This window comes from Chlorocebus sabaeus, chromosome 23 (assembly GCF_047675955.1).
Source record: "Chlorocebus sabaeus isolate Y175 chromosome 23, mChlSab1.0.hap1, whole genome shotgun sequence".
Lineage (NCBI taxonomy): Eukaryota > Metazoa > Chordata > Mammalia > Primates > Cercopithecidae > Chlorocebus > Chlorocebus sabaeus.
In genome coordinates this window covers 1,330,377-1,357,987 of record NC_132926.1, presented here as the reverse complement: position 1 = coordinate 1,357,987, position 27,611 = coordinate 1,330,377, and the positions used below count along the sequence as shown (strand labels likewise).

Below are 27,611 nucleotides of genomic sequence, written 5' to 3'. Positions count from 1 at the left end.
TAAAGCGCACTTAGTAAGCACTGCCTGGGCCAGCAGAGGGCACCGGGCACAAAGCACCTCTCAGGGACCACCCTCATCAGAGGAGCTGGTTCTTCCCCAGACAAGGCCTGCCCAGCCAGCAGGAGGCAGAAGCAGGAGACACTCACCAGCTTTCCTGCTGCGGCCTCCTGGCTCTACAGGATGATCAGTAGGAGCACAGCTTGGGGGTCCTCTCTACCTTGTGGCCTGCACTTCCTTTCCCCCCGGCCCCCATCCCCTGGGCTGTCGCTGGCTCTTCTCTCCCACTCATCCACTTTCCTTCCTCAACTCTGCTTCCTCCCACCCATCTAGCCCTCTCCTTAACTCTTCATTCTCCCTTTTCCTTTCTTCCCCCCCATCACCTCCTTTTCCAGGACACACACACACAAATATTTTTCAGACAATTCAGCCTTTACTTTATTTTAGAAAATAATTCTGTAGCTTCCACTTTCTTTCATGAAACTGAGGTCAGGCAAGAAGCGAAAATCCACCAAGTCCTCTCCACCCCACCATGGCATCCTGGCCTGTGAGGACACGGGGCGCCTGGGAGTGGGCAGGGAGGCTGGGCAGCACTGGGCCAGAGGCGTCCTGGTCGCTGCTCCACCTCATGCTGAGAGGCCACCAGAACCACAGCCTGCAGGGAGGAGCCTGTGCGCCAAACCCCAGAGGAAAAAGGGACACGCGGATCGAATTTTGTCTTCTACCAAGCCAGCAGGAGCCTCCTAGAGCAAGAGGGAGGGGACTGATTTTCAGAAAGGAGGGGTCAGGGCATAGTCCCTCTCTGAGGTAAGGCAAGAGAGGGGTTGTCCCAGCACAAGCCTTCCTCCCTGCACCTCTCCCCTGAAAGCTGGGCACAGGCTGAGGAGAGGTTTTGCTTGCCCCCTTCAACTTTCCATCTCAAAACGATAGACTGCTAGGCTGCAGGGAGAGAAGGGCTAAGTGGGGGTCAGAGACAAGGAGAGGACAGGGGCAGTGAGCCACCAACTCCACCAGGCCCTGACAAGGCAGCCCCTTTGGTTAGTATCATTTTGGCCACAAATATGTCCCCTTCTCCCATAACCCAGCTCCCACTGGGGGAAAGGGAACAGGTATAGAAGGAGGGCTCATGCCCTGGCTGGAAAAGCCAGGTCAGGGAGAAGGGTCTGGTCAAGAGGGCAAACGTTGCCAAACTCTCTGCACATGCTCCAGGAGAAAACTCAGGAGGTGGACATTTCTGGCCAGTGTCCCCCTACCACACAGTGGTTTCCTGCTTAATACCCAGCAACATACCCTAGAATAGTTCCCCTGATCTGACTCCCTTGAGAACGGGAGAATCATCCTCACCTTATCATTTGTGCACTTAAATGCCACTCGGAAAAATCAAAAAGATAAATGCACCTAAGAGGGAAACACAGGCAGGCCGATGCAGCCTGGGGACTGTGGTCCCACCTCAGCTCATGATGCGGTAAGGAGGGGCCCACGAAGGACAGGCTAATTCCAGCTAGGATCGTAGCCCTCCCACGTCGGCGGGGGCGCCAGGTGGACACGGCGGCCCCGGAACTGGAAGGTGACAATACCCCGATAACCAGCTCTCGGAACCCCCGACTTAAGGTCATCCATGACACCCAGAGCCTTGGCGAAGGCCTTGAAGCTGTCCCTGCCGGTATACTGCACCCGCACCTCCCCCAGCTCCTTGCGATCATTGGTCCTCACTTTCTCCACCTGCAGCTGGGGAGCCGCGTAGACGCGGGCGAGGAAGTCCCGGTCATAGGCCTCCCGCTGCAGGTAGGAGAGGTCCAGCTGGGTGAAGTGCACAAACTGCTGGTTCAGCTTGATGAACTTGAGGTGCTGGTCAAAGAACTGCCCGTGGCTCACACCCTTGCGGCCAAAGGTCATCGTTCTGGAGATTTCGGGGCGTATGCAGGCCCGGCCCTTCCGCTGCTCCGGCCGGCGCATCCAGTCGTCCCAGAAGGCCTTCGGCCACTTGGGCTCCAGCTCGGCCCAGAGCTCGGCCAGCAGCAGCCAGCCCAGGCCGGGAAAGAAGTCGGTGCGGTAGAGCAGCTCGGGCTTGCCGGGGTCCACCATCTGCTCCTTGCCGTTGTCATTCCAGGCCGAGACGCACCAGAGGGAGGGGTCGGCCTTCAGCAGCGGATAGGTGGCCTGGAAGTACTCGAAGAAGTCCGGGGCCACCTCCAGGTCATCCTCCACCACCACGGCCGCGGGGAAGCGAAACTGGTGGAAGACCTGGCCCAGCGCCCAGCGGTAGTGCCGCGCGATCTTGTAGTAGCCCTGGAACTTGCGGTGGTCCGGCGGCACCGCGATGCTGCTCAGGTCGGGCTGCCGGATGTGCGTGACCGCGCTGCCGTAGGAGGCGATGGCCTGCGCCGTCTCCTCGTGCCCACAGTCCTGGCTGACGATGATGGGGAAGAGCTCAGCCGAGGGCCGGTAGTGCAGCAGCTTGTCCAGGCAGCGCCGAACAGTGCTGCGGTCACAGGCAATGACCAGGATGGGAATCACCGCTGGCGCTGGGGTCACAGGCACGTGCGGCTGGGCGGGAGGGCCCGCTGTGGGCACCCTCCCCCGCTGGCTCCACAGGGCATCCCCGATCTGCTGCAGCAGCCCACGCTGGCGCTCCAGCTCCACCTCGGCGTCTTGGGCCAGGCGAATCACTTCCCGCGTGAGGCTGGCGGGGTCGTCATCCAGAGCACTGACTGAGGGTGGCCTGCCGGGTGCTGGGCGTGTCCAGAAGAAAAGGAGCAGCAGGGCATTCCAGGCCACAAAGAGGATAGCGCCCCACAGCACAAGCCCTGCAGACTGCTTCTTCAGCATCCTGGCCCCCACCGGGGAGGGCTCGAGGCTGCCCGCGGCTTGCCCGGCTCGCTTGCCTGCAGTCCTGGGGACGCTTCCTCTGGACTATGGGATTAGGAAGCAGCCATGCACCTAAAGACAGGAGAGAGAAAACAAACCGTCACACAAAGGCGCGTGGCTCCGCACCCCACAGGTAGAGGAATGTGGGGGGCAGGAAAAGGCCAAGCGTGAGGGTGGAGGAAGGCCAGGAGGTTGATTCCAGAGCTCTCTGCGGAGTCTACATATATGCTGACTCTCAGCAACATGTTCTTGAGGGAGAGGTAGAATGTGATGCTGACAGAGGGAGAGAGAAAAAGAATCCTAACTCCTCTCTTTCTACCTGTCGGAACTCATTTCCCTCCAGCGGGGAAGGAGGCGGCAGGAGCAAGGAGTGAGAGCATCCGCCTACCATTCCTCTAACCCAACTGCCCCAAGATTACTGATTTTTAAAATCAAGTATCACACCTCAGGGCTAAAATTAATCCCTTACCTAACAGGGAAGCACCAGGGGCACCCCATGAATGTCAGGAGCAAAATGAAGCTGCCCATCATCTCCAGCGTTATTTAACGTTTTGCTGGAGGAAGCAGTCAATGCAAATGAACCAAGAAAAAAACAATTCAAAGCAGACGTGGAAAAGAAGCGAACTATTTCTATTATCTTTACTTGTGAGAATATGCCTGGAAAACTCTAAGACAATCAATAATAAACTAAACCAAACTATCAATGAACTGAGCAAGGTAATGAAATATAAAAATCAACATACACAAATGGATAGCCTTTATATCCACAAATGACTCATGAGAAGAAAACATGGATGAGAAAACCCTACTTACAAAAGCCAGAGAGATGAGAGAATATTTAGAAATAAACTTAACTTAAATAAACTTAAACATTCAAAACTTATGTGAACAAAACTATCATTCCCGAAAGACACAAAAGAACATTTGAACATTCCTTGTTCTTGGTCAGGACATCTCAGCATCATAAAAATCCCAATAAAAATACCTTTTTATGGAACTAGACGAACTGACAATAAGGTTCACATGAACAACTAGGAAAACAGTAAAAATAAGCTGTGAGGAGGAACTTAGCCCTACCAGATACTAAAATGCTGCACACTGGCCAGGTGAGGAGGGACTTAGCCCTACCAGATATTAAAATGCTGCATACTGGCCAGGTGCAGTAGCTCCCACCTGCAATCCCAGCACTTTGGGAGGCCAACGCAGGAGGATCGCTTGAGCCCAGGAGTTCAAGAATAGCCTGGGCAGCACAGAGAGACCCTGTCTCTACAATAAATAATCAAAAAAAAAAAAAAAAAAAAAAAAGCTGGGCATGGTGGCATGCACCTGCGGTCCCAGCTACTTAGGAGGCTGAGATGGAATCACCCGAGTCTGGGAAGCGGAGGCTGTAATGAGCCGTGATTAGATTGTGCCATTGCACTCCAGCCTGGGCAAGACAGTGAGGCTCTCTCAAAAAAATTATATATATATACACACACACACACACATATCACATACTACAAAACCTCCGTAATTACAACTGTGTGGTATTGGTACATAAACAAACAGACCAGCCAGTGAAATAGAATTTAAGCTCCAGAAACAGACTCAATACACACAAAAAAAATAGTATGTAATAAAGGTGCTACTTAAAATTCCCAAGGCCAAGATGGTCTCATTAATAGTGTTATAATAATTATGTAGCTACGCTATATAGCTTGAATATGGTTTGTTCTCTGAAACACATGCTGGAATTTGACCCCCAGTGTGGTGGTGCTGGAGGTGGGGTCTAGTGGTAGGTGTTTGGATCACAAGGGGGGCCGGGGCAGAGCCCTCATAATGTCCTCTGGTGAGTGAGCTAGTTCCCCAGGGATAACAGACTGTTACAACCAAGCCCAGTCTCTCTTGCATGCCCCACTTCCTCTCTACCGTCTCTCCTGCATGCCCCACTTCCTCTCTACCGTCTCTCCTGCATGCCCCACTTCCTCTCTACCGTCTCTCCTGCATGCCCCACTTCCTCTCTACCGTCTCTCCTGCATGCCCCACTTCCTCTCTACCGTCTCTCCGGCATGCCCCACTTCCTCTCTACCGTCTCTCCTGCATGCCCGCTTCCTCTCTACCGTCTCTCCTGCATGCCCCACTTCCTTTCTACTGTCTCTCCTGCATGGCACACTTCCTTTCTACTTTCAGCCATGTCCATATAAAAACCTACACAGGAATGTTTATAGTAACTTTATTCATAATCACTCAAAACTGGAAATAACCCAAAGGCCCATCAACAGGGAAATACAGATAAACAAATTGTGGTTTACTCATAGAATGGAATAATATCCAGCAAAAAAACCTGAATAAATCACTGACATACACAACACAATCTCCAAATAAATACACAATATGGGTCTTTTTGGGAAAAATAAAAAAGAACATATACGCTATGATTCCATTGACATAAAACTGCAGAAAATAGAAACTAATCTATATGACAGAAAGCAGATCAGTTGTTGCCTGGGGATGGAGGCAGAGAAGGGCACTGGGGTAGTTACTACACAGGGGCTTTAGGAAACTTCTGGAAAGGTGGATATGTTTATTATCTTGATTGTGGTGATACTTTTATAGGTATATATATACACACACACACATATATTTGTCAAAACATCAAATTGCACACTTTATATGCAGTTTATTGCACATATTTATATCAATTGTACGTCAATAAAACCTCAAAAAACTTTTTTAAAAAAGACATTATTGGGTAAAATGACAAAGTTGGAATATGGACAATAGGTTAAAGTATCAGTGACAACTGATTAATTCCAATTCTTAGAATGGATGCAACTTCTTAAATGGTTCAGAACAAAAATATACTGCATACATAGAGAGGGAGAGCAAATGGAGCAAAATATTAACAAGTGAATCTGAGTAAAGACAGTGTGTACGAGTATCCTTATACTATTTTTTATTCTTGCAATTTGTATAAGTTTGAAGCTATTTCCACATGAAGTTTCTTGACAGTCAAATATGTAGACATTGCCCATAGCTCTGAATAGCTTCATCCATCAGTGTCGCCCCAGCTGGGCACATCAGCAAGGCAAATTGAGATGATCTGTTTGCCCTGAATTCCTCCGTCAGTCACCTGACAACATGCATCACACACCTGCTCTCTGCCAGGCTCTGGGAAGGAATCAGGACACAAACCAATGAGAAAAAGGCATGGTCCCACCCACCCTCCAAGCTCTACCAGATCACACTACTGGAAAGGATCTGAAACACTCCTCAATTCCCAGCCAGCTGCCCTTCCAGACCATAACTCCTTGACTGTCCTGCCTCTGATCTACCCTTCACACCTGGAAGCTTCAGGCATGCACCCTCTTACACCGACAGCTCTGCCAGTCACCCTCTTACACCGACAGCTCTGCCAGGCACCCTCTTACACCGACAGCTCTGCCAGGCACCCTCTTACACCGACAGCTCTGCCAGTCACCCTCTTACACCGACAGCTCTGCCAGTCACCCTCTTACACCGACAGCTCTGCCAGTCACCCTCTGCCTCACAGCCTACTCTCTAATCCTGGTCGAAACCTTGGGCCTCAGATCTAATCTCTGAGGCTCTGGGCTCTCAAACCAGCAGATCTGGCTTAAAAGGGCTGATCCTGAAGGGCGTCTAAAGAGACCTGGATTCTGTCTCCCTCCTGGGGAGATTTCCCCAGCCCGCCAGCATTCACCACCACTTGTCTTCTTCCTAGAAACCAACCACCCCCGCCGCTCCAGGACATGTCTTCTCAGAAACCTCCAGTCCATCTCCACGTACCTGTGCAATTAAATTCCTATTATGTCAGGGCTCACACACTGCAGATCAGTTAGATACATGTCATCGAGTGGCGGAGGAATTCAGGCAAACACTGTTTCAGTTGGCCTCACTGCTGTGCCCAGCTGGGGCCACACACATGGATGAAGCTACTCAGAGCTGTGGGCCATATCCCCATATTTGATTTTTAAGAAACTTTATGTGGAAGAAAAGAGTGATGTACAGAAGAGTTTCAGTTTCTTTATCTCCCTTTTTTTTTTTTTTTTGAGACAGAGTCTCGATCTGTCTGTTGCCCAGGCTGGAGTACAGTGGCATGATCATCTCAGGTCATTGCAACCTCTGCCTCCCAAGCTCAAGCGACTTTCTTGCCTCAGCCTCCCGAGTAGCTGGGATTACAGGCGCCTGCCACCATGCCCAGCTACTTTTTGTATTTTTTTTTTTTGTATTTTTTTTTGAGACGGAGTCTTTGCTCTGTCGCCCAGGCTGGAGTGCAGTGGCACGAACTCGGCTCACTACAAGCTCCGCCTCCCGGGTTTACGCCATTGTCCTGCCTCAGCCTCCCGAGTAGCTGGGACTACAGGCGCCCACCACCTCGCCCGGCTAGTTTTTTGTATTTTTTAGTAGAGACGGGGTTTCACCGGGTTAGCCAGGATGGTCTCGATCTCCTGACCTCGTGATCCGCCTGTCTCGGCCTCCCAAAGTGCTGGGATTACAGGCTTGAGCCACCGCGCCCGGCCCTACTTTTTGTATTTTTAAGAGAGACGGGGTTTCACCATGTTGGCCAGGCTGGTGTCGAACTCCTGACCTCAAGTGATCCACCCTCCTCAGCCTCCCAAAGTGCAGGGATTACAGGTGTGAGCCACGGTGCCCGGCAGAGTTTCAGTTTCTTCTTCGCTCTCCCCTCAGGATGTTGTCCATGTTGGAACTTCCCCTCCAATCTGAAGGCCAGGATTGCCTGTCTCCCAACTTCTCGCCTCCTAAATGACTGTGCAAGAAAAAGACTTTATATAACAGGATGGGGATGGAGAAGAGGGACTGAACTCTATTCACCAAAGTGCTGCTCTGCATGGCTTAGAAGGGCGGGGCCACACTGGGCTCAGTGGCTCAGGCCTGTAATCCCAGAGCTTTGGGAGGCCGAGGCAGGCAGATCACCTGAGGTCAGGAGCCTGGCCAACATGGCAAAACCCCATCTCAACTAAAATAAATATACAAAAATTAGCTGGGTGTGGTGGTGTGCGCCTGTAATCCCAGCTACTTGGAAGGCTGAGACAGGAGAATCCCTTGAACCTGGGAGGCGGAGGTTGCAGTGGGCTGAGATGGCGCCACTGCCTTTTAGCCTGGATGACAGAGCAAGACTCCATCCCAGAAAAAGAAATAAAAAAGGGGGCTAGAGGGATAGCCCGTCCCTGACTGATCAACGACCTGCAAGCCCTTATGGCAAAGCCTCATGGGACCCTCCAGACGACTTCTGCACCCTTTAGATGACTTTTTACTCTTCTCCAAACATGAGAATTTGTGGCCCACACCCACTGCCTGACACTTAGGACCTCCTGCCCCACCCTTCTAAGTCATGCAGGTCAAAGCAATCTTCTGACTGGGTTTTTACTTAGCAAAATCTGCACACATCTGGAGTGGCTGGAGAGCCCACAGGAAAAGCTGCCCCAGCCCAGCCCTGGCCTCCACTTTAGTGCTTGGACCGTTGTTCTCCACCCCACAGCCCTGTGCTTCAAACTTACTCCTCTTGCCGTAAGAGTACATGACACCCCTATTTCCAGCCCACCTGCTTCTTCACATAGGCTCATCCTGGGCCCCAGTGCTATTTTCCTACTGTTTACCCATGTAATTTCTGGGATGTGATCCTCAGCTCTGCCTGGAAGTTAGTGCTGTGTGCACACACATGAACCAGGAGTCACACACTCTCTCACAGCTGGCTGTGCCCAAAAGGACGGTCAAGCCCAGACTCTGGCCAGCAGCGGTGACCTGCTCCTCCAGGAAGCACTGCTCAGGTCTGCTCAGGCCACCATCAGGAGAGTGCAGCAGTAACAAAGGCAAGCCAGACAGCCCAGAGGCATCACCCTACGTTTTGTCACATTTCTGAGACTCAAACTGGGTTGCTGTGAAGATCAGATGAGATAAGCCATGTTAGGTGTTTAGAACAGTGCCTGGCATGACCATGTAAATACTGGCCAGTTACTTCACTCCTTTCTCCCCATTCTCTTTGTTCCACTCTACCACACTCCCATCGGGCACCCCAATGGCCAACCCTACCCTTGGGGTCTGTGCATGTGCCCTTGAGCCAGCTCTGCTCTTCCCTATCTTCTTCACCTGGCACACTCTGTCGTGTCTCTGCCAAGATGCCTTCCTTGACGCCTGGGACCACGTAAGGTCCACCTACCCTTCACCAACAGCAACGAGCGCAACCACCTGCTCGATTTCTCTCAAGTCCCCTCAGCTGCAAGCTACATGAAGACAGGGATTGGCTCCACCAGCACCACCAAGCCGCTGTGCTAGGGCCCTCATCATTCAGCAGACGTGCCTGGGATCTAAACACATCCACAGTTCCTCAACTGCAACTGCCAAATCCAAGAAGCACTAAAAAACAGAAGTTTTCTAAACTCAATTGGCAGTAAAGCCTCATCCAAGCTCATTTGCTAAAATCTGATCTGATCTAATATGGGGCTATTTATAGTCTTTTATCTCTCCTGCTGTGGTTATTCATACATTTTGCTACAGAAATAAACATGGTGGCTTATGCTGTGCTGCTTCTGATCTTCCACTACAGAGTAAATTCACCAGATCACCTTTTCAAAACCCCAAAAATTCTGAATTCTGAAATACGTCTAGGCCCAAAAACTTCAAAACTGTGAGAATGGAAGTACAAAGTTACTCACTGACTGCTAGCAGCCCATGTCAAGCCCTCCAGCCCGTTAACTTGAACTCACTCCTTCGTAGGAAGGACTGTCTTAAGTCTGGACTCTTGATGTAGTTTCCCAGCTGGTCTACCTGTCACTCATCCTGCTTCCCTCTCACAAACCCTCCCAACAGCAACGGTGCATCCCTCCTGACAAGCACGTCTGGTCACATTAACTTGCCTTAAAGCCATCAGAGGCTGCACTGCCCACCAAATAAAACTCAAACTCATTATGATGACATACAAAGCCCTTCTTACAGACTGGCTCAAACATCCCTTTTCAGTCTGACCTCCAACCACCCACCCCATGGACCCTGCACTCCGGCCTCAGCAGGATGCTTTTTCCCCAATAAGCAAACCTGGACACTGCTGGGTCTTTGCTCCAGCTGGCCCCTCACCCTGAAATCTGGCCCAGGGCACCCCCTGCCAGCCGCCCACACATCCTTTCAGGCCACTTCAGGTGACTGCTTCTGCAACATTGCAGACAAAGCCAGGCCTCCCTGTGGCTACACTCCCATAGCACTCTCTCCACACCATAACAGAATCTGTGGCCACACGCACCTGACTCCCACCTTCCTCCTTAGGAAAGAAGACTCTGACTTCTGTGCCCGTCACAGTGCTTGGCACATGCGTGAGGTTCAAGTGGCTGGATGGAAGACTGCTCACACTATTAGCGAAACCAGGGAGAAAGATGGTCAAAGCAGTAGCAAGAGTGTGAAGCATTACATTTTCCAAAGATGACCGCACATATCCCATTCCATACGCTCTTCTTACAAGTGACAAAGACAGTCCTGGCTCCAGAGTGGAGGGTCTGTGCTCCCTCCCTTTGGTTCTGGGAAGAAGAGATGCTATGTGACTTGGAGACTAACTCATAAAAGGCAGTAGTTTCCACCTGGTCCTCTTAAGATGCTTAATCCTAGGACCCTGCTACACGGACAGGACCCCGCTACACGGACAGGACCCCTCTAGGTATTCCAACTGACAGCCCCAGCTAAGGTCCCAGCTGACAGCCAGCATCAACTGCTAGACACGGGAGACGGCCCTCCAGATTATCCCAGCCCCAGCCATACCTGACTGCAACCGTGTGAAAGACCACAAGCAAGAACCACACAGCTGAGACGTTAATGAAATGATTCTGTTGCTGTAAGCCACTAAGTTCTGGGGAGATTCATTATGCAGCCAGCAGTACCTGAAGCGATGAGAAAAACAGAATCTAGACAATCTTGACAAGCAGGGCAAGAGTCCTCCCTGTCCTCTGTGCTCAGTTCAAAGTCCAAACACTGAGGCCCTGTCTCCACTCATGCCCCCTTCCTTATTAGATATCTACTCCTGCATAATAAATTACCTCGATATTCACTGGCTTAAAACAACAGTTATCACTTACTCTTTCTCACAGTTTTTATTGGTCAGAAATTTGGACAGTGCAGCACAGAGGGGAGGGATGTCTCTGCTCTACCATGCCTGAGGCCTTGCTGAAAGACTCGAAAGTTGAAGGCTAGACTCCCCTGGAGGCTCTCAGGTTCTCACATGTCTGTAGGATGATGTTGGCAGCAGCTGAGACGTTATTGGCAGGGGTGCTCGCTAGAACCCCTCTATGTGGCCCGGAAATGTACTGGAAGTGGTGGCTGCATTCCAAAGGTGAGTGTTCCAAGAAAGCGAGCAAGCCAGGTGGAGGTGTATCCTGCTCCTGATTCAGCCTTGGATCAGGTCTGTCTTACTCACTGGTCAAGGGAACCACAAGTTCCTATCCACATTCACGGGGAGAGAATCACAAACCCCACTACTGGGTGGGAAGTGGACAATGTCAAACAATAACTACATGTGGAAGGGGATACTTACGGGTGAGGCCCTTTAGGGAAAATACAATCTGCTACACCTTCCTTTTTAAGTAGAACAACTGTCCTTGATCCTGACCTAAGTTCCTAACGATATCATTATGAGACTGGCATGCAAGGCACAGACTCAAAACTGACTTCCATTTTCTAGAGTTTTCACAACTCCTTTAGGGAAGTGACACAGCCAATCCACACCACCAAGTACAAAGACATCTGCACCAGGGTGGGAGATGAGAAGTGTGTCTTTTCAGTACCAAACCCTTCGGCCAAAACCCAGGTGGCTCTGGGTGGGTGCTACCCACCCCTACGGGGCTCACTCAGTTTCTGAACCATTTGAAGGACTGCCTAGAAGCTGTGAGAGCCTTTCTAACACTCTGATGTCATGGTATTCTCCAGCCTATTTCCTTTATCTGGCAAAAAACGTTTCTAAACAGTAAGTGAACACCAGATAGTCAACTTCCAATCATGAGCAATAAAAGAGAAGTTATATTTAGCTTTAAAATTAAGTATAGAAGTGGAAGAAATGGTAACAGATTTTCCCTTCTATCTCTGCTTTGCTTAATGTTAAAAAGCACTACGTAAAAATTCCAGAAAATATAGACATGTCACAGATAATGGAAATCTAACTGAACTACTTTCATGTTCATTCTTAGACCTTGGCTGGACTCCTGTATCATGTACCAGGCCCATAATTTCAGGACGGAAAAAAAAAAGAAAAGTAGTCAGAGAAGATACACTAAATAATTCAAGGGTTTAGAGAATAAGACCTAGGAGGGAAAGGATACAGGTTATTCATCCTGGAAAAGAACAGCTAAATACAAGTACCACAAAAGGCATGAGGCCTGGGATTCAGAGGATCCAGCCAGCAAGCAAGGCAACTTTGGACAAGTCACTTGACCCACTCGTACCTTAGTTCTCTCATCTATAAGGTGACGGGGTTGATTTGGTTCATCACAAGGTACCAGTGCCTGGATACTGAGGATAGTGACAATTTCCCTAATGCCCCAAACAATAATGAGTTTCCCTTGTTACACAGGCCACTGAGGTCAGACATACTGCAGTGCTTTTAACAGTGAGAAGAAGACACAGAAGCAGGGATATGGGTGAGCTCAATGGTCCCCGGAATTGGGAAGGACCAGGACCCAGTGATTCCTGATGGAAGGCAGACCCTGGATGATGTGAGCATGTAAGAGCAAAGGCTACATGGCCTGAAAAAATATTGTAAAAGACGGAAAATAAAGTTGGACAACTTCTCAGCCAGTGATGTTCTAAAACAAAACAGTAGACCCGCTACAGCAGCAAGGGTTAACCAAAGTGAAGCTTCAGCCTTGCGGGAGACAGAGCCGGCCAGCCACAGTCCCTCTGCTCGAGTTTACCGGACGCGGGCACTGCACGTCCCGGGGCTCTCTACTCCACACACGTTAGCAAACAGGTAGGAAGAAAAGTTTTCTTGCCAACTCATTATACATATTTTTCAACACTGAGTCAACATTTCCTTTCTGCTGAGGAGAATCCACCTCTATTAACTTGGGGAAAGGCCACCCCCCCAGTCTCGCTCCGCAAACCCTCCGGGCACTCCCACCCCCTCCCTGCCCCGCACCCACGGACGCCCTGGGCCGAGTTTCACAACATCCTCCCCAGTCCGCGGAGCCCTCCCTCCCTCCAACAGCTGGAGGCCCGGGATTCCGAAAGCAGAAGCGGAGTTCCACCCTCCCGGCTCGGGAAGGGACTAAGGCGCAGCTGGGACCGGGTCGGCCCGGGCCGCTCCCCAGCCAAGCGCCCTCTCGCCAGCGCTCACGGGCACGGGGCTTTCGGGCGACCCGACGCCCCTGGGGCTCCCTCTCGGCGCCCGCGAGGCCTCCCCCGGTCAGACCTCCGTCCCCGGACCGCTACTCACCAGGGCCTCCCAACGTCCTGGCCCCGAACTTGGCCCGCCCGGGGGCGCAGGGAGCGAGCCCGGTGCCCAGGCGCTGCCGCGGCCGCCTCGCCTCTCGCCTGGCCAGCCCTTCCTGCGGCGCGCCGGGGCCGGACGGCCCGGGCGGGCAACGTGGCCCTTCCCCGGCAGGCGGGGCGGGGCGGGGCGGGGCGGACGGGCGGGCGGGACCCACCGCCCTCCGCGTCCCGCCCCCCGGCCGGCGTCCGCGGCCCCCTCCTCCTGGCCCGCCTCCTTTCCCCGCCGCTTCTCAGTCGACCCAGGGCCCAAGTTTTCCCAGGCCCCCAACTTCGGGAGTCGGCTTTCCCGCTCCCTGGCGCAACCCTGAGGGTGGACGCCCGACCCCACCCCTGCCCTCGGCCCCCCAGCGCAGCCGCCCTGCCTGGAGCCGCGCCTCAAGTGGGCCCGCGGTCCAGGAAAGGCGTTCACCAAACTCTAGGCCAAGGGCTGGGAGCCGGTGCCCCCGCCCCAACCCAGGGGAGGCTGAGGAGCCTGGGTGGGGGCCCCAGGGCGCGTGGGGCAAGGGCAGAAGAGGAACCAGGGTGCCCGACGCGGGGCCGGGGGAAAGCACCTGTGCCAAAGCAAGCCAGGGCCAGCTGTGGCTTCTTCCCTTTTGTTTTTCCTTTGTGGGTGGGGAATGAGAGCGTTAGTTCTAAGTAAAGAAAGCAGAGAGCGACCTGCCAGCAGGGTAGGCCCACCAGCCCTAGGCGGGAAGGACTCGGTCACAAGCTTTGGCGGGAGCACCATGGAAAAGCCCAGAACCGGTCTGCGCCTGGCTGGTGTTTTAAAGGGGAGGAAGGTGCGGAACTGAAGAGGAGGTGGAGGTGGACCCAGACCCACCGAGGGGAGGGAGGGACAGCTCTTCCATAGCAAATACCTGTGGCTGGGCCAGGAGCAAAGTCTGGCCAGGAGAAGGAGGAGAGACGCAGAAGACCACGGGCTCCGGCGCATAGAGCCTGTTTCGCCAGCGATCAGGTCTGAGGCCTGGATTCCACGAGGCCGGTGCAAGCCAGGAGCCAGCCCCACGCCCTCCCCCAGCTCCGTCCGGCCTGGCCCTCTGCCGAAGCTGGATGCCCACTCTCACCATGGGACCCCAGGTAATGAGGGTGGATAGCCGAAGGCTACTGGCTGCTGGGTAGCTGACTCCCCCTAGAAGGGCTGCTGCCATATGATCAGGACCCACGCCCCTGACATCAACCCCTCCCCCGTGTGCCAGAGCACGCAGCAGCCCGGAACTCTGAGGCCTGTGGTTACTGACTGCTCACGAACTTGTTTCTACATGAAACCACGAATCGTGCAGGGTTCTAGAGAAACAAAGGGCCCGGCGTACCCTGCAGGCCCCTGAGTGGAGGCGAGGACCTAAATCAAAACTGCTAAAGGGTTCCCAGGCATAGTGAGAGGCCTCAGGGGCCAAACCCTCCCTCGGGCTCTCCTTCAAGCCTCAGGAGCTCTGTGGAGTGGGCGTTATCATCCCCATTCTACAGATAACTAGTTTGAGGCTCAGGGTAAATGCCAACGTGCTGGAAGCCACAAGACCCAGTGGGGAGCATGGCCAGGTTTTAGACCGGGCACTCTTGCGCGCCCCCCCATCCACCCTCGTACACATCCTCCAGCGCCAGTATTCTAAGAGGGCTCTGTGTCCTTTCAGGCGCCGCCGTGAAGCCTCCGTAGAAGTGGCCAGAGCCCAGACCTGGAGGAGGAGCAGGAGAAGAGCAGGCCCACCGAGGCCCGTCGTGTGCAGTGTGCAGGAAGCCCGTGGCCTCCACTTTAGCTGACTGCGTGCACTGTGGCAGAAGCCTCGAGCCCAGGAGGGTGTGCCAGTCAGAGGCCAGTTGTCTGTCACCTCTGCCTTATGTTTCTCTAATGAACAAGAGTCAGGGGCCTGGGGGCTCTGCACACTCACACTAGGTGTCAAGCGTAAAGGAAAAAACAATTATGTTTCCTAAAAGTGAAAAGGCTGGGAAACACTGTTTTGTAGATCCAAGACATGAGGAGCCAAAATCACCTTCCAGGAGAAAGGACAGACATCAAGGGGGTGCTGAAAGGTGGGGGAAGATCAGCCCATGAGATGTCAGATTCCCACCACTAACCCTGATACTTCTCCATCTGAGGCAGGTGAAGGGGAAACAGTATGAGGGCTGTTTGTGCACTGTAACGCACACCCCCTCTCTACCACCCTTTGTTTAAATCCCAAGGCTCACAAGAAAATCCAAAAGGAGAAATTCCCAGACTGCAAGAGACCATCTCAAAAAGAAAGGGCCTGGTTAGAGAATCAGAATGGGCGTGATGGAGGCAAAAGAAAGCACTTGGTCTGAGAGGCAAGAAACCAGGGTAAATGAGTGCCAAACTGACCTGGGTTTGAAAAGAGGCTCTGAACTCTTGATAGAGGTTACATGGGGAGCAGTGATTGGGGGTAAGAAGGATAGAAACAAGGGCCCAGGATTCTGGGGGTGGGCCTGGGATTGGATTATGTGCAAAAGGAAAAAACAGGAGGATAAACAGTCACAGGATTAAGCCAGAATTAGGAGGAACAATACTCTCCTGCCCATTCCACCACCAACAAAAGAGAATGAAAAGATGAAAAGGAAGTGAAAACTGTTCCAGGAAGTTGCCCTCCCATAAACCATGCCCAAGATCCCTGATATTTTTTACAATTTGGAAAGAATTCATGCCCTTAAATTAAAACATATGTTGGCTTGAAAACATCAGTAAAAGTAAAAGCAGGCCAGGTACGGTGGCTCATGCCTATAATCCCAGCATTTTGGGAGGCCAAGGCAGGCAGATCACAAGGTCAGGAGTTCGAGACCAGCCTGGCCAACATAGTGAAACACCATCTCTACTAAAAATACAAAAATTAGCCAGGTGTGGTGGCATGCACCTGTAGTCCCAGCTACTCAGGAGGCTGAGGCAGGAGAATTACTTGAACCTGGGAGGCGGAGGTTGCAGTGAGCAGAGACCATGCCATTGAACTCCAGCCTGGGTGACAGAGTGAGATTCCATCTCAAAAAAAAAAAAAAAAAAGTAAAAGCAAATGTTTAAAATCAATGTTTTGTTTCCCTTCTTCCTGCCTCCCAATCTCTCTGTTTGCCACTCTCCCTCACCCCACAATGGAGACCCAGAAATTCATCTCATCCAGGTCAAAGAGGAAAGATTAACATAATAATCACTAAACAATGTCTGTGAAATGTAACTTTTGGTTAGCCACCTACAATTCCTTTTGGAATAAAGAAGGATATAAATAATTGAGTTAAAATACACACATGGCCGGGCACCGTGGCTCATGCTTGTAATCCCAGCACTTTGGGAGACCAAGGCGGACAGATCACCAGGTCAGGAGATGGAGACCATCCTGGCCAACGCGGTGAAACCCCGTCTCTACTAAAAATACAAACAATTAGCCAGGCATGGTGGCGTGTGCCTGTAGTCCCAGCTACTTGGGAGGCTGAGGCAGGGGAATAGCTTGAACCTGGGAGGCGGAGGTTGTAGCAAGCTGAGATCGCACCACTGCACTCCAGCCTGGCGACAGAGCAAGACTCCATCTCAAAAAAAAAAGAAAAAGAAAAAAAAAGAAAAGAAAAGAAATACACACACACAGTCTGGTGAAGTCTATCACTGCTCTTGGCTAAGTAGCCTGACACCTGCTGAGTGCCATGCCCTGGCATCCTGGTGCCCCTGTGAAAAAGCCAACGGTTGTCTTGAAAGGCCTGTCTCATGGAAGGGTCAGGTGGAGGGCGGAGGGTGGGAAGGTCAGGGAGAGGAAAGCTTGCTCACTTTAAGGAGGAAAGGTTCCACCAGAGAGGCTGTCTGGCGGGTACAGAGCTTCTCTCCTGGAGGTCTGCAGGACCTAGATGGCCTTTGTCAGGTCAGATGCTGTGGAAACAGCACAGCCCTGGGAGGTGATTTCAGTGCCGACCACTCTACCCTTAGGCAAACCCTTCCCACTCAGGGCTTCCGTAGCTTCCCCTCAAACTGGGAAAAGAATCCCTGCTGTGTTCTCCTCACAACAAAGTGGTGAGGGAAACCGGACAAAACAGATTGATGGATGACACGATAGAAGCACTACGCAAATACACAACTCCCTGGTACCTGGGATCCCAGAGACGGCTGAGGCGGCACCGTGGCATCACATGTCCCTGAGGGACCACTGTGACCCGTGTCTAAGCAAAGACCGACACCAGAAATGTGCTGGGTGAAGCTGGGGAAGGTGGCATACCCACCTTGAGACCCACACCTTATAAAGGAACAGCCTGGCCTCAAAGGGGCTGCCCCAGGCATCAAATCAGAGGAGAAAGAACAGCTTGGGAGCAGCAGCTCCACCCAGGCCACAGCCCACTGCTCAGGCCGCTGGAGGGAGTGAGGAAAACTCCTGTGGCAAAAAAGGAAAGATTGGGGAAGGCGGTGGAAGAAAAAAATTTAATACGGAAAGTAAGGCGTAAGTACAGGATTTTCAGTTTGCAGATGAACCCACTGGCACCCATCCATCCTCATGGAACATGTGAGGCCTGGGTGTTACTGAGCTAGGGAGAGGCAGAGACTGCCAGAAGCCAGGCTTCCTGCCCTTTGCCCAGGCCACCACATCCTACTGTCTCTCAAAATTCCCAACACTGTGCTCCACCTCTCCTTTCTGCTGTGTGTGGTCACTGGGAAAAGCAGGCATCTTGGCACGGGTAAACTGGAATTGAAGGAGGGAGCAGACAGGAAGTGAGAAGATAAAGACAAACAGGGCTGCTTTTAGTGGGAATACAGCCTGAGAAAATACAAAGGGCAAAAAGATGTCAGTCTGGAAAACAACGTCATCTTAAAGAGCTGGAAAGATAACAAGGATATGGCACAGGAAGGCAAAGACCACCACTCACTCCAAGAAATGCAGTACCAATTCCTAGCCAGACACTTGCCCTCAAGGCTTAGGCATCCCTCCACCCCCTCTTTAATCAGCTACCTCAAAGGGGCACACTGAAATTGGACTGGAGAGCCATAAGGACCAATGTAGTATCTGCAAGAATCTTCAATCCAAGCTCTCCTTGGATCCATTCGCCTGTTCTACAACTTGATGATCCCAAGTACTGCTTAACAACAAGATGATGAAACAAATTCAGGCTTTTAACTAAGGACATCTTCTTAGGCTTCTGCCAGCACACTACTATTTCAACAAGAAAAGAGAACTCCTGATTCAGAATTGTTTCTGCGCTTTTAAGGCACATGTAGCAATATCAATGTTATTGTTTCCTATGTACATGGCCCGGGATACTTTTCAAAATCCTTCATTGTTTCATTCGCTCCTTGTAACAACTTGTAAGGGACCTGGAAAGTCAGTGTTCCCCATTTTGTAGGTGAAGAGAACATGGCCTGTGTAGGGTTGCACACTGACTAAAAAAGTCAAAGCTAGAACACAAGTACTCCTTCCTGATTCCCAAACCTGTGTTCTGTTCCTCTGCTCTCTTCCTGAGCTTTCATGGGCTAAGCTCCTGTTATAGAAAGAGGAAGAGAGACAATTTAGGAGGTGATCTAGACCATTCCCGCCTTCTCCTCCCACCAGCAGTCCTTTTCAGTTAGCTCCCCAAAACAGAGCAGCTGCCTCTGCCTAGGTAATCCATTCCAGTCTTAACCCAGACTGACTTGGAATCCTATTATCTCAGTGTTGGAGGGGCCTTTAAAGGTAATCTAATCCAACCTCCCTTCGGAAGCCTGAATTATTTTCATGTTCTCCTTGGCCGAACCTCTCAACTGCCAATGCTCACAATCCCTTCCAAGGCACTCATCCAGCCTGGGTAAGGACAGGTGGGGAACAGGTCTACACCCGGACAGAGTAATGGAGAGGTGTAGCTTCCAGTGCACCCATCTGGATAAGATTTCCGGAATAATAGCCTCTGCAAACTCGCCCGCTCAACAACTTCTGCACACGTGCAGTAAGACATTACATGGGAAATGAGACAGGAGCCTTACCTTTCCTCTTGTCTCAGTTGCTCCCCAGGAGATCATCAAACCCCCATTCAGCACTCCATTTTCAAAACTGAGAATCCCAAATCAGATCCACCAAAGTGCAGCTTCTCTCTTCTTATCCAGGTCCAAAGTCCATGGCTGAGCTGACCCTGACGGGGAGGAGTCTGGGGGGGAAGGGGTGCGTCCAGGCCCCTCCCCCCCCACTGCAGACTTCAGTGCCCCTCTCAGGGGTCCGTTACCTCCCTTCATTCAGCTGCCTTATTAAGCTCAGAGTCTGGTGATGGGCAGATCCCAGATACTATCCCATCTCTTGCTCAGGCAGGGGAAGTTATCCACTGTAAGAACGGACCCATCTGTCTTCTGCGGAGGCTCATAAGAAACAGGCCTTAGAAGCCGCATGGCCCAGGTGGCAGATTTTCGTGTTAACCTGCAGAACATTTAAACATTATAACACTCTCTAATCTAGCACATACCCAGATAGAGTCCTAAAACCTTCTAGTTTCCACTCCCCACCCAAGAGTCCATACTAGACTCCATCATCAAAAAACTTTAAACACTCCACAAGGTTATACAAAGCACCTACTTAACTCACGTATCGCACGCCAGAACACAGTCACCTCATCAATAGTGTGTTTATATACAAACACATATAATATAAACATTATATATGTACAAATATATACATGATTCAGGATAAAAGATGGGTCGTACCCATTCTTGCCACAGAAAAGTAACCGGAGACTGTCATCTAAGAAATCGAGAAAAGAACGCCCTTTCTCCTGCCCGCCTGTCTAAAGCCCAACATAATAATCGAATCTCCCAAGCTTCTTAGGGTGCTAAGTGTTTTAATCCACCAGCCCTCTTCAACTAAACTAATGAATCCTTTCCAGACCGAGATGTTGGCATCTTCTACGTGCATTCTTTGCTCCTTTTCCTTCAACTAAGCTCCCCCTCCGCTTGCAAAACTGTGCCAGAGATATAATTCCCAACCTCTGTTAAAGTCCTTCCCGGGGCTACTCCCGAGAACACTCTCCTGGAATGTTTAAGGCCCAAGTCCTGCTTGCAGCAGCCCCACAGTGTTCCTATTTCTCAGCCCGGATGTCGCCCCATCCCCTCCAAGTTTATTCCTAAACACACATCCCCACACAGACACACACTCTCTCCTTTCCTTCCTGTAGGGGCGTGGCGTCCACATGACCTCCACCCCCTCCAAGAATTTAACTCCTCCCACCCTTCCCCCCGGAACCCCGTGCCCCGTGTTCACAGGAGAAGGGGGTGACACTGCAACCCTCCCTGGACTCCGACCCCCACCCGGCCGCCCTGCGGACGACCCTTGCCCTAACTGAGCCGGCTCGTTACCTGGTTCCCACCCGCCCCGCCTCGGCTAGGAGCCGCGGCCCGCCCGGCTAGCAATCCAGGGCCCAGGCCCGATCCCCAGCGCCGGCCCAGGCCCCACCCCCTCGACCCCCAGCGGCCCGGCCCTCCCCTCCCACTCCTTCCCCCTCCCACCATCCGCCGCCGCCACTTCCGCCCATCCTCCGGAAGTGGGCCCCAGCACCGCGGCCTCCCACATCCCGCCCATTTTTCTACCCCACGTCCCCAGCCCTTCTCCACCGCCACCACGGGAGCGAGGGAGGTGGGTCTGCAGGGCCTGAGATTGTTCTACAGCCACTGTTCACAAGGCTGAAGGGCAGGTGTGGGCAGAACCGGGTTGTGAGAACGAAGCCGGGCGCAGAGTGGCGGCCGTACAGGAGGGGGAAGGGCAGAAGAGCCTGGCCAGCGGCGGAAGCGCACGGCAGGTGGAGGCGCGCGGGAAGCAGCACGCATGCGTCGCGGGGGTTTGGCCCTTGGGCTGCTGGGCGGGGCTTGGGCGGGGCGAGGACGCTAAAGTGGGGGCGGAACCTGTGCGGGGCAGCCCTGCCCTTTGCCTCCGCCCAAAGGTCGCCCAGCCACAGCGCGCTTGACCCGGCTTCTCAAAAAGGGTGGGGGCCTCCGTGCTGGTCGCGGGTTCCGGCGCGAAGCCTTTCGGAAAGCTCCGCGGCCTGTGTGTTCTGCTTCCTCGGACGCGAGCTGTGTCCCAGTAGTGGAGGAAGGTTTTATTTCGTTCGTCGCGGCCGTTTCTCGCTGCCTCCCTTGACGAGGCAGGGCCCTCGCGCGGTGCGCCCGCGCTGCCCTCTGGCCGGTGCTGTTGGTCCCTGTGGCCGGACCCGCCGAGGCTGCCGGGAGGAGGGCGGCCTGGCCGTTCCCGGCGTGCCCCGGGCTCCTCGGAAGCGGCCTCCGCTCCTTCAGACGTCGGACCCGAGTTCCACATGTGCCCCCGGTTTTCCCTCACCCTGGATCCTAGGAGCCGCCTCTCGTTTCTGAAGTGTCTGGGCAGCGCTCTCCCCACATTTTCGAGAATCGTACCAGGACTGGGCACGGGTTTGCCGCCTCCGTTTTGCCCCCGCTTTTCGAACGCCGGAATCTCGGCCCGGCCTGCGTTCTGTGGTGGGATGTCTCCGGGGCACGGACGGACTGGACATTCCCGTTACTGGGAGTGTAATGGTTGCTGCGTCAGGACTCTTGAAATGATTTTTTTATTTGGAACGATACCATAATATTTGGAATTTTCTTAAAGGAGAAAATATATATTGCTTAATTATATTGCTTGGAATATATTATTCCAAGGAAGAAGAAAGTAAGACCGTTTCTTCCCCCACCTCCAAACCCGCTCCGCCCGCCTGCCTTTCCCGTCAGCATTAATGGCGGCTCCATTTACTCAGGCCAGAGCCGGAAGAGCCAGCTTCGCCCTCTCGCACCCTCGACACACCCTGACTGGAAATCCCGTTGACGCTGCCTTCAGTCTGTGTCTAGGATGCAGCACCTCAACATGTCCGCACCCCTTCATCCCTCGCCTGAGCACCTCGGTCTCCCTGCCCTCCCTACGCTCCCAGTCGCCGGGTTTCCATACAGCAGCCGCAGGGATCCTGTGGGTTCTGTGCTCCACGCTGCACAGCGGCTCCTCAGTTTACCAGAGTCCTTACAATGGCCGCAGAGCCGGACAACCCGCTGGTTGCCCAGCTGTCTGACTTGCTGTCCGCGTCCTCTGGCCTCTGCACTGGCTGCTGTCTACTTGTAAAACCCCCGTCCAGGCGTGTCCAGGACTGACCCCTTCAGCTCTTTCAAATCTTCACTTCCACGTCACCGCAGTGAGGCCTTTCCTGACCAACCTATTTAAACGTGGCCCTGACCCAGAGCACTGCTAGTCTCCCTTGGCCTGCTCCACTCTTCCCACGACACTCACTCACCACCTCCCAAAATACTCGCCGTGTTTACCGTGTATTGTCTGTCTCCCGCTACTAGAATTTAAGTTCCCTGAGTGGAGACACGTTTGACTTTTGATTGCCTGCTGTATCCAGGTGCCTGCAACAGTTGCCTGGCACATAGTAGCAGCTCAGCACACATTTGTGGAATAAATGAACGAATGAATGAACTTGAACAACTATTTTCATTGTAGAGTATTCCCCTTCAGGCTTCTCTCACATGGAAATATATGAACATAGTTACAAGTACAGTATACATATTTTGCATTATGATTTCTAATCATACCATAGAGACTTTACATATTTCTAAGTATTTTCATAATTATAACCATTTTTAAGTGACCTTCGATTTTTCATGCTTGTTATAACAAGTCATACAGAGTTATGTAAACAAAAAATTGTCTCCTGTCCGCCTCTCATCCCACCCTGCTTAAAGAAACCACTGTTTTAAACTAGTGGATATCTTTCCAAATATTTTTTATACACACTCGCGCGTGTGTGCACACACACATAACAGGTACAAATTTCACAGTTCAAAGACAGATATTCCTGAATTATAACTTTATTTTCTATAATTCGAGTCAATTTGTATTTTAGGTCTTTCCTCCCATAGTAGAAAAATGAAATCTAGTTTATTTAAGGTAAATATTAGTATGTAATGATGTTTATTTATTAATGGTCAGTTACAATTTCAGTTGCTTCAGAATTTACTAATGCCTTTCTCTCCTTTTCACCATATAATTGCCAGTTTTAAAACGTTGTTATCAAAAAATGTGCAATAATTACAGGAAAATAGAAAATGATAAAATAAAAAAGCAAAAACCACCTGTAACACCAGCAGCCAGAAATAAGCCTATGAAAAATATACTTCTATGGCATTTTTAATGACCAAGTGGCATACTATTATACAAATGTACCATAATTATCCCCCCTATTTTTGTACATTTGGGTGGTTTTCAACTTTTCACTTTTGCAAAATTACTTGTAGCTAAATCTATGTGCACGTCATTTTTTTTTTTAAGGATAAAGTCCAGGAACTCATGTCAAAAGGGGTGCTCGTTGTTGAAGGCGTTTAATTAATGTGAAATATATAGAAAGACGGCACAGCTTCGACATCAACTTTTCTCCACACCCTGCACTATCACACCATTTTTTGTCATCTTTGTTAATATGATAGAACAGTGGTTTCGCATTGTTGTTTTAGTAATTGTTGTACTAGTAATTGTTGTTGTACTAGTAATTCCACTAATTACTAGTAATGTTGAACCTGTTTTTATGCATCACTTTTGCAGATTGCCTGCGCATATCTTTTGCCCACTTGGATTCATCTTTGTCTTATTCATTTGCAAGAACTCTTTATAGAATATCAGCCCTTTGTTACCTATGTTACAGCCATTTTCCCAGTTTGTCATTTGCTTTTTAAGTCTGTTTACATGCAATTTTGATATTGCATAGTCAGCGCTAGCTGGGCCAAAAGTCTGGTCTTGCTGTACATTCTCTGCCTTCAGAATAAACACTTAGGAGTAAGCTAGAGATTTTTGTTATCAGTTACTCCACCTGGAGAACCAGCAGGTGGAGTCTCCGTGGTCAGTGTGTCAGACTGTCATTTGGATTGGGGGGGCGAAGAGGGACTGGACATCTGGAGAATATGGTTGTTGGGCTGTTTATACAGGTGGACCCCTCTTTCCTATGGAAGCCTCGCATCTACATCAGAGGCAGCAGGAAAATGGCCTCCGCTGTCTTCTGCCTTTCACATCTAACTCAAGGGCACCTGAGTGGGTGAACCTAATTGCGAGGGAGTTAGATGTGTGACCTAGTCATCGAGAAAGAAGGTAGCCAGAGGGCCTACGTACAGTCCCCACCAAACTTAAGTCTCAGGGCTTCCCATCCTGGCTTGTTGAATTATCTATTCTGGCAGCTGTTCTAGTCAGTACAGCTGATAGTAAATTTTAATAACTGGCAGTAAAAGTCTTCCCCCAGTGACCTTGATTTTCAATGTTTTCTTGGCCATTTTCACACATTTTTTCAGGTATATATTTTTTCACAGTATTTATTCAGATGATAATTGCAATTCATTTCAGAAACTGGATATCTCTTGTAATTTCCTGGGCTTCTCCTTACCCTGGCAAGTATTCTTTGTGCTTTTTTTAGTCTGAAGTCTGGTAGGTACAAAATACAAAAGTTAGTGTATTTGCTATTTGTTAGGTGCCCTTTCATCCTGGTATTTTAAAACTCTGGCCCATAAAGAAACAACCACACTCACTTCCTCCCTCAATGTTATTGTGCCTCTTGGCAGCTTCTGACATTGTCAGCTGCTTCCTTCTTCTGACACACTTCTGACTCCCGTATCAGCATGCTCTTCTGGGTTCCCCCTCCTCTGGCTGCTCCTCCTCAGCTTCCTGACAGGCTTCTCCCTTTTATCCCTTTACCCAGTACTTGCTGTGCAAATGCTGAGTTCCCTAGGGCTCTTTCCTGGGCGCTTGTGTCTTCTCATTTTACACTTTCTTTCGAGATGATCCCACAGAAGTCATATGGCTTCCAGTATCCACTCCATGTCAAAGATATTCCTCTGTTTCTATTGCTTATAACAGAGTATCTGAAACTGGGGCCAGGCGCTGTGGCTCACACTTGTAATCTCAGCACTTTGGGAGGCCGAGGTGTGTGGGTCACGAGGTCAGGAGTTGAAGACCAACCTGACCAAGATGGTGAAACCCCATCTCTACTAAAAACAAAAATTAGCCGGGCGTGGTGGCAGGCGCCTGTAATCCCAGCTACTCAGGAGGCCGAGGCAGGAGAATCACTTGAACCCCGGGGCGGGCGGCGGTTGCAGTGAGCTGAGATCGTGCCATTGCACTCCAGCCTGGGCGACAGAGTGAGACTCCGTCTCAAAAAATAAAAAAAAAAAAAAATTAAAAATTAAAAACAAGGAATATCTGAAACTGGGTAATTTATAGAGAAAGGAAATTTATTTCTTACAGCTCTGGAGGCCGAGAAGTCCAAAGTTGAGGGGCTGCATTTGGTGAGAGCCATCTTGCTGGTGGGGACTTTGCAGAGTCCTGAGGGGTTGAGGGCATGACATGGCAAGGGGGTGAGCGTGCAAAGGTGCTAGCACAGGTCTCTCTTCCTCTCTTACAAAGCTGCCAGTTCTCCCATGATGAATTCATTCATTAGTGGGAATACAGCCTTCATGATCCAATCACCTTTTACAGGCCCCACCTTGCCATGGTGCCACTTTGGAAATTAGATTTCAACATGAGTTTTGGAGGGAACATTGGAACCATGGCAGCACCTAAATATGCCTGCTGAAGCCCCTTCTCTGTGCTCCAGGCCCACGTGTCCAGTTCCCTGCTTGCCCTCCCAACTTGGTCCCCTCACAGATGACTCACGTGTCCAAAGCGAAATTTGCAGTGCTCCTCCCGGCTCCTCTCTCAGCAGTCCCATTCTCAGGAAATGGCAGGCCAGACGTCTTCCACCACATTCCCACATCCAGTCAGTCAAAAGCCCCCAGAAGTTTGTCTCCAAATTATTTCATGGCTCTTTTCCCCCACCCTCTCCTTTGACCTGGTCAATACTCTCCTGAAACTCCTTCCTCTTTTTCGTCTCTCTTCATGTGTCATTCATTAGATCCACTAAGATCCGCCCCTAGAAGGAGAGGGTGGACTTTCCTGGAACACTGAAGACAAATTTCCCTCTTCCCCCTTTTCATGTTCCCTGTGACTTTTTAAATTAAAAAAAAAAAAAAATCTTTTTTGTTTTGGCCCTGAGTTGCACCGTAAATACAGGACTGAAGATGATGCGACGAGCCCAGACATCGCCATGGCTAAGGTGTAGAGCTGAAGACTTTCTATGTGTCATAAGGAATTCTAGCAAAACCCGGAATACTCAGCAGGAACCTGGAATGGGGTTGGGGTGGAGGACACAGAAATTTCAGTTCAGTTCAGTCATGGGATAAAAGTTACCTCAGTCCCCTAAAAAAATCACAGCACTGTCTTGCCTCATTTCACAATGAAGTATGTGTGCTCCTGCCTTATTCATTCCTTGTATGGTTATTTTAATTATTTTTATTTTGGAGCCGGGTGCGGTGGCTCACGCCCGTAATCCCAGCACTTTGGGAGGCTGAGGCGGACGGATCACCTGAGGTCAGGAGTTTGAGACCAGCCTGGCCAACATGGTAAAACCCCATTTCTACTAAAAATACAAAAATTAGCCCGGCATGGTGGCACATACCTGTAATCCCAGCTGGTAGGGAGGCTGAGGCAGGAGAATCGCTTGAACCCGGGAGGCGGAGGTTGTAGTGAGTGGAGTACGTGCCACTGCATTCCAGCCTGGGTGACACAGTGAAACTCCATCTCAAAAATAAATAAATAATAAAACATATTTTGAACATTTCTCCACAATTAGATTATGAGCTTCTTAAGGACGTTCTGTTTACCTTAAAAGAATCATACATTTCTGTATTAGTTGAATTCAATGAATATTTATGTGTGGGCTCAGATCCTGGCTCCTCTCATTTCCGTGGACTCCAGGGATCTGGTTTCCTCTTCATACAGCGAGGACAGTGAAACCTGGCCTTCACCCCGGCAAAGCTCTCATGAGGATCAGGTGAAACCATGTGTGTGGGAACCCTTTTAAAACTGCAAAGAGCTGCATACACATCTGAGGGCTTTAGGTTCGCAGATGCAATCGGAAGGCGCCGGCGCTGCTAGGCATTGAGCTTCCAGGGGGCACTTGGTGGAGAGCCCGGCACTCTCCTCCCTAACGAACCAGTTCGCATTTCCCTCCTGGCCTCTCCTTTTCAGGGCCCCTAAGGAGTGATCTTCACAGAGAAAGCCAGTCTGTTTAAACGATATTGGAAGTTCTGAATACCACCAGGTCTATTTTTTAAGTCTGAGTTTACATTTAAATCAGGAGCATTTGTCCAGGTCAGTAATTTTTCAGCCCAGCTCCTCCAGAGGGGGCGTGTCCATTACCAGTGAGAATTTGAAACCTTCCTGACGCCAGGAGGCTGAGGTTTTCCTGCACTGGCCTCCACTTGTGTGTGG

At 51.0% G+C, this 27,611-nt stretch overlaps 1 protein-coding gene and 1 long non-coding RNA gene across 8 annotated transcripts; one reads left to right on the top strand and one right to left on the bottom strand.

Moving 5' to 3' along the window:
* Window positions 1–410: 410 nt before the first annotated feature.
* Window positions 411–21,120, bottom strand: MGAT1 (alpha-1,3-mannosyl-glycoprotein 2-beta-N-acetylglucosaminyltransferase). 7 transcript variants are annotated; one of them, XM_073010416.1, is made up of 4 exons: window positions 20,258–20,454; window positions 19,271–19,694; window positions 10,630–10,748; window positions 411–2,937 (listed from the first exon to the last, which is right to left on the bottom strand). In XM_073010416.1, the coding sequence occupies exon 4, from the start codon at window positions 2,824–2,826 to the stop codon at window positions 1,489–1,491; it is 1,338 nt and encodes a 445-aa protein (XP_072866517.1). In that variant the 5' UTR covers window positions 2,827–2,937; window positions 10,630–10,748; window positions 19,271–19,694; window positions 20,258–20,454; the 3' UTR covers window positions 411–1,488. The 7 variants fall into 7 exon arrangements, with proteins under 7 accessions (XP_072866517.1, XP_037848600.2, XP_008013756.2 ...); XM_037992672.2 differs by lacking the exons at window positions 10,630–10,748; window positions 20,258–20,454 and adding an exon at window positions 21,017–21,120; XM_008015565.3 differs by lacking the exons at window positions 10,630–10,748; window positions 20,258–20,454 and adding an exon at window positions 20,627–20,717.
* LOC140709942 (uncharacterized) lies at window positions 13,538–16,584 on the top strand. The gene is made up of 2 exons (XR_012090754.1): window positions 13,538–14,424; window positions 14,976–16,584. It is a non-coding gene; the product is annotated as an uncharacterized lncRNA (long non-coding RNA).
* Window positions 21,121–27,611: the final 6,491 nt, after the last annotated feature.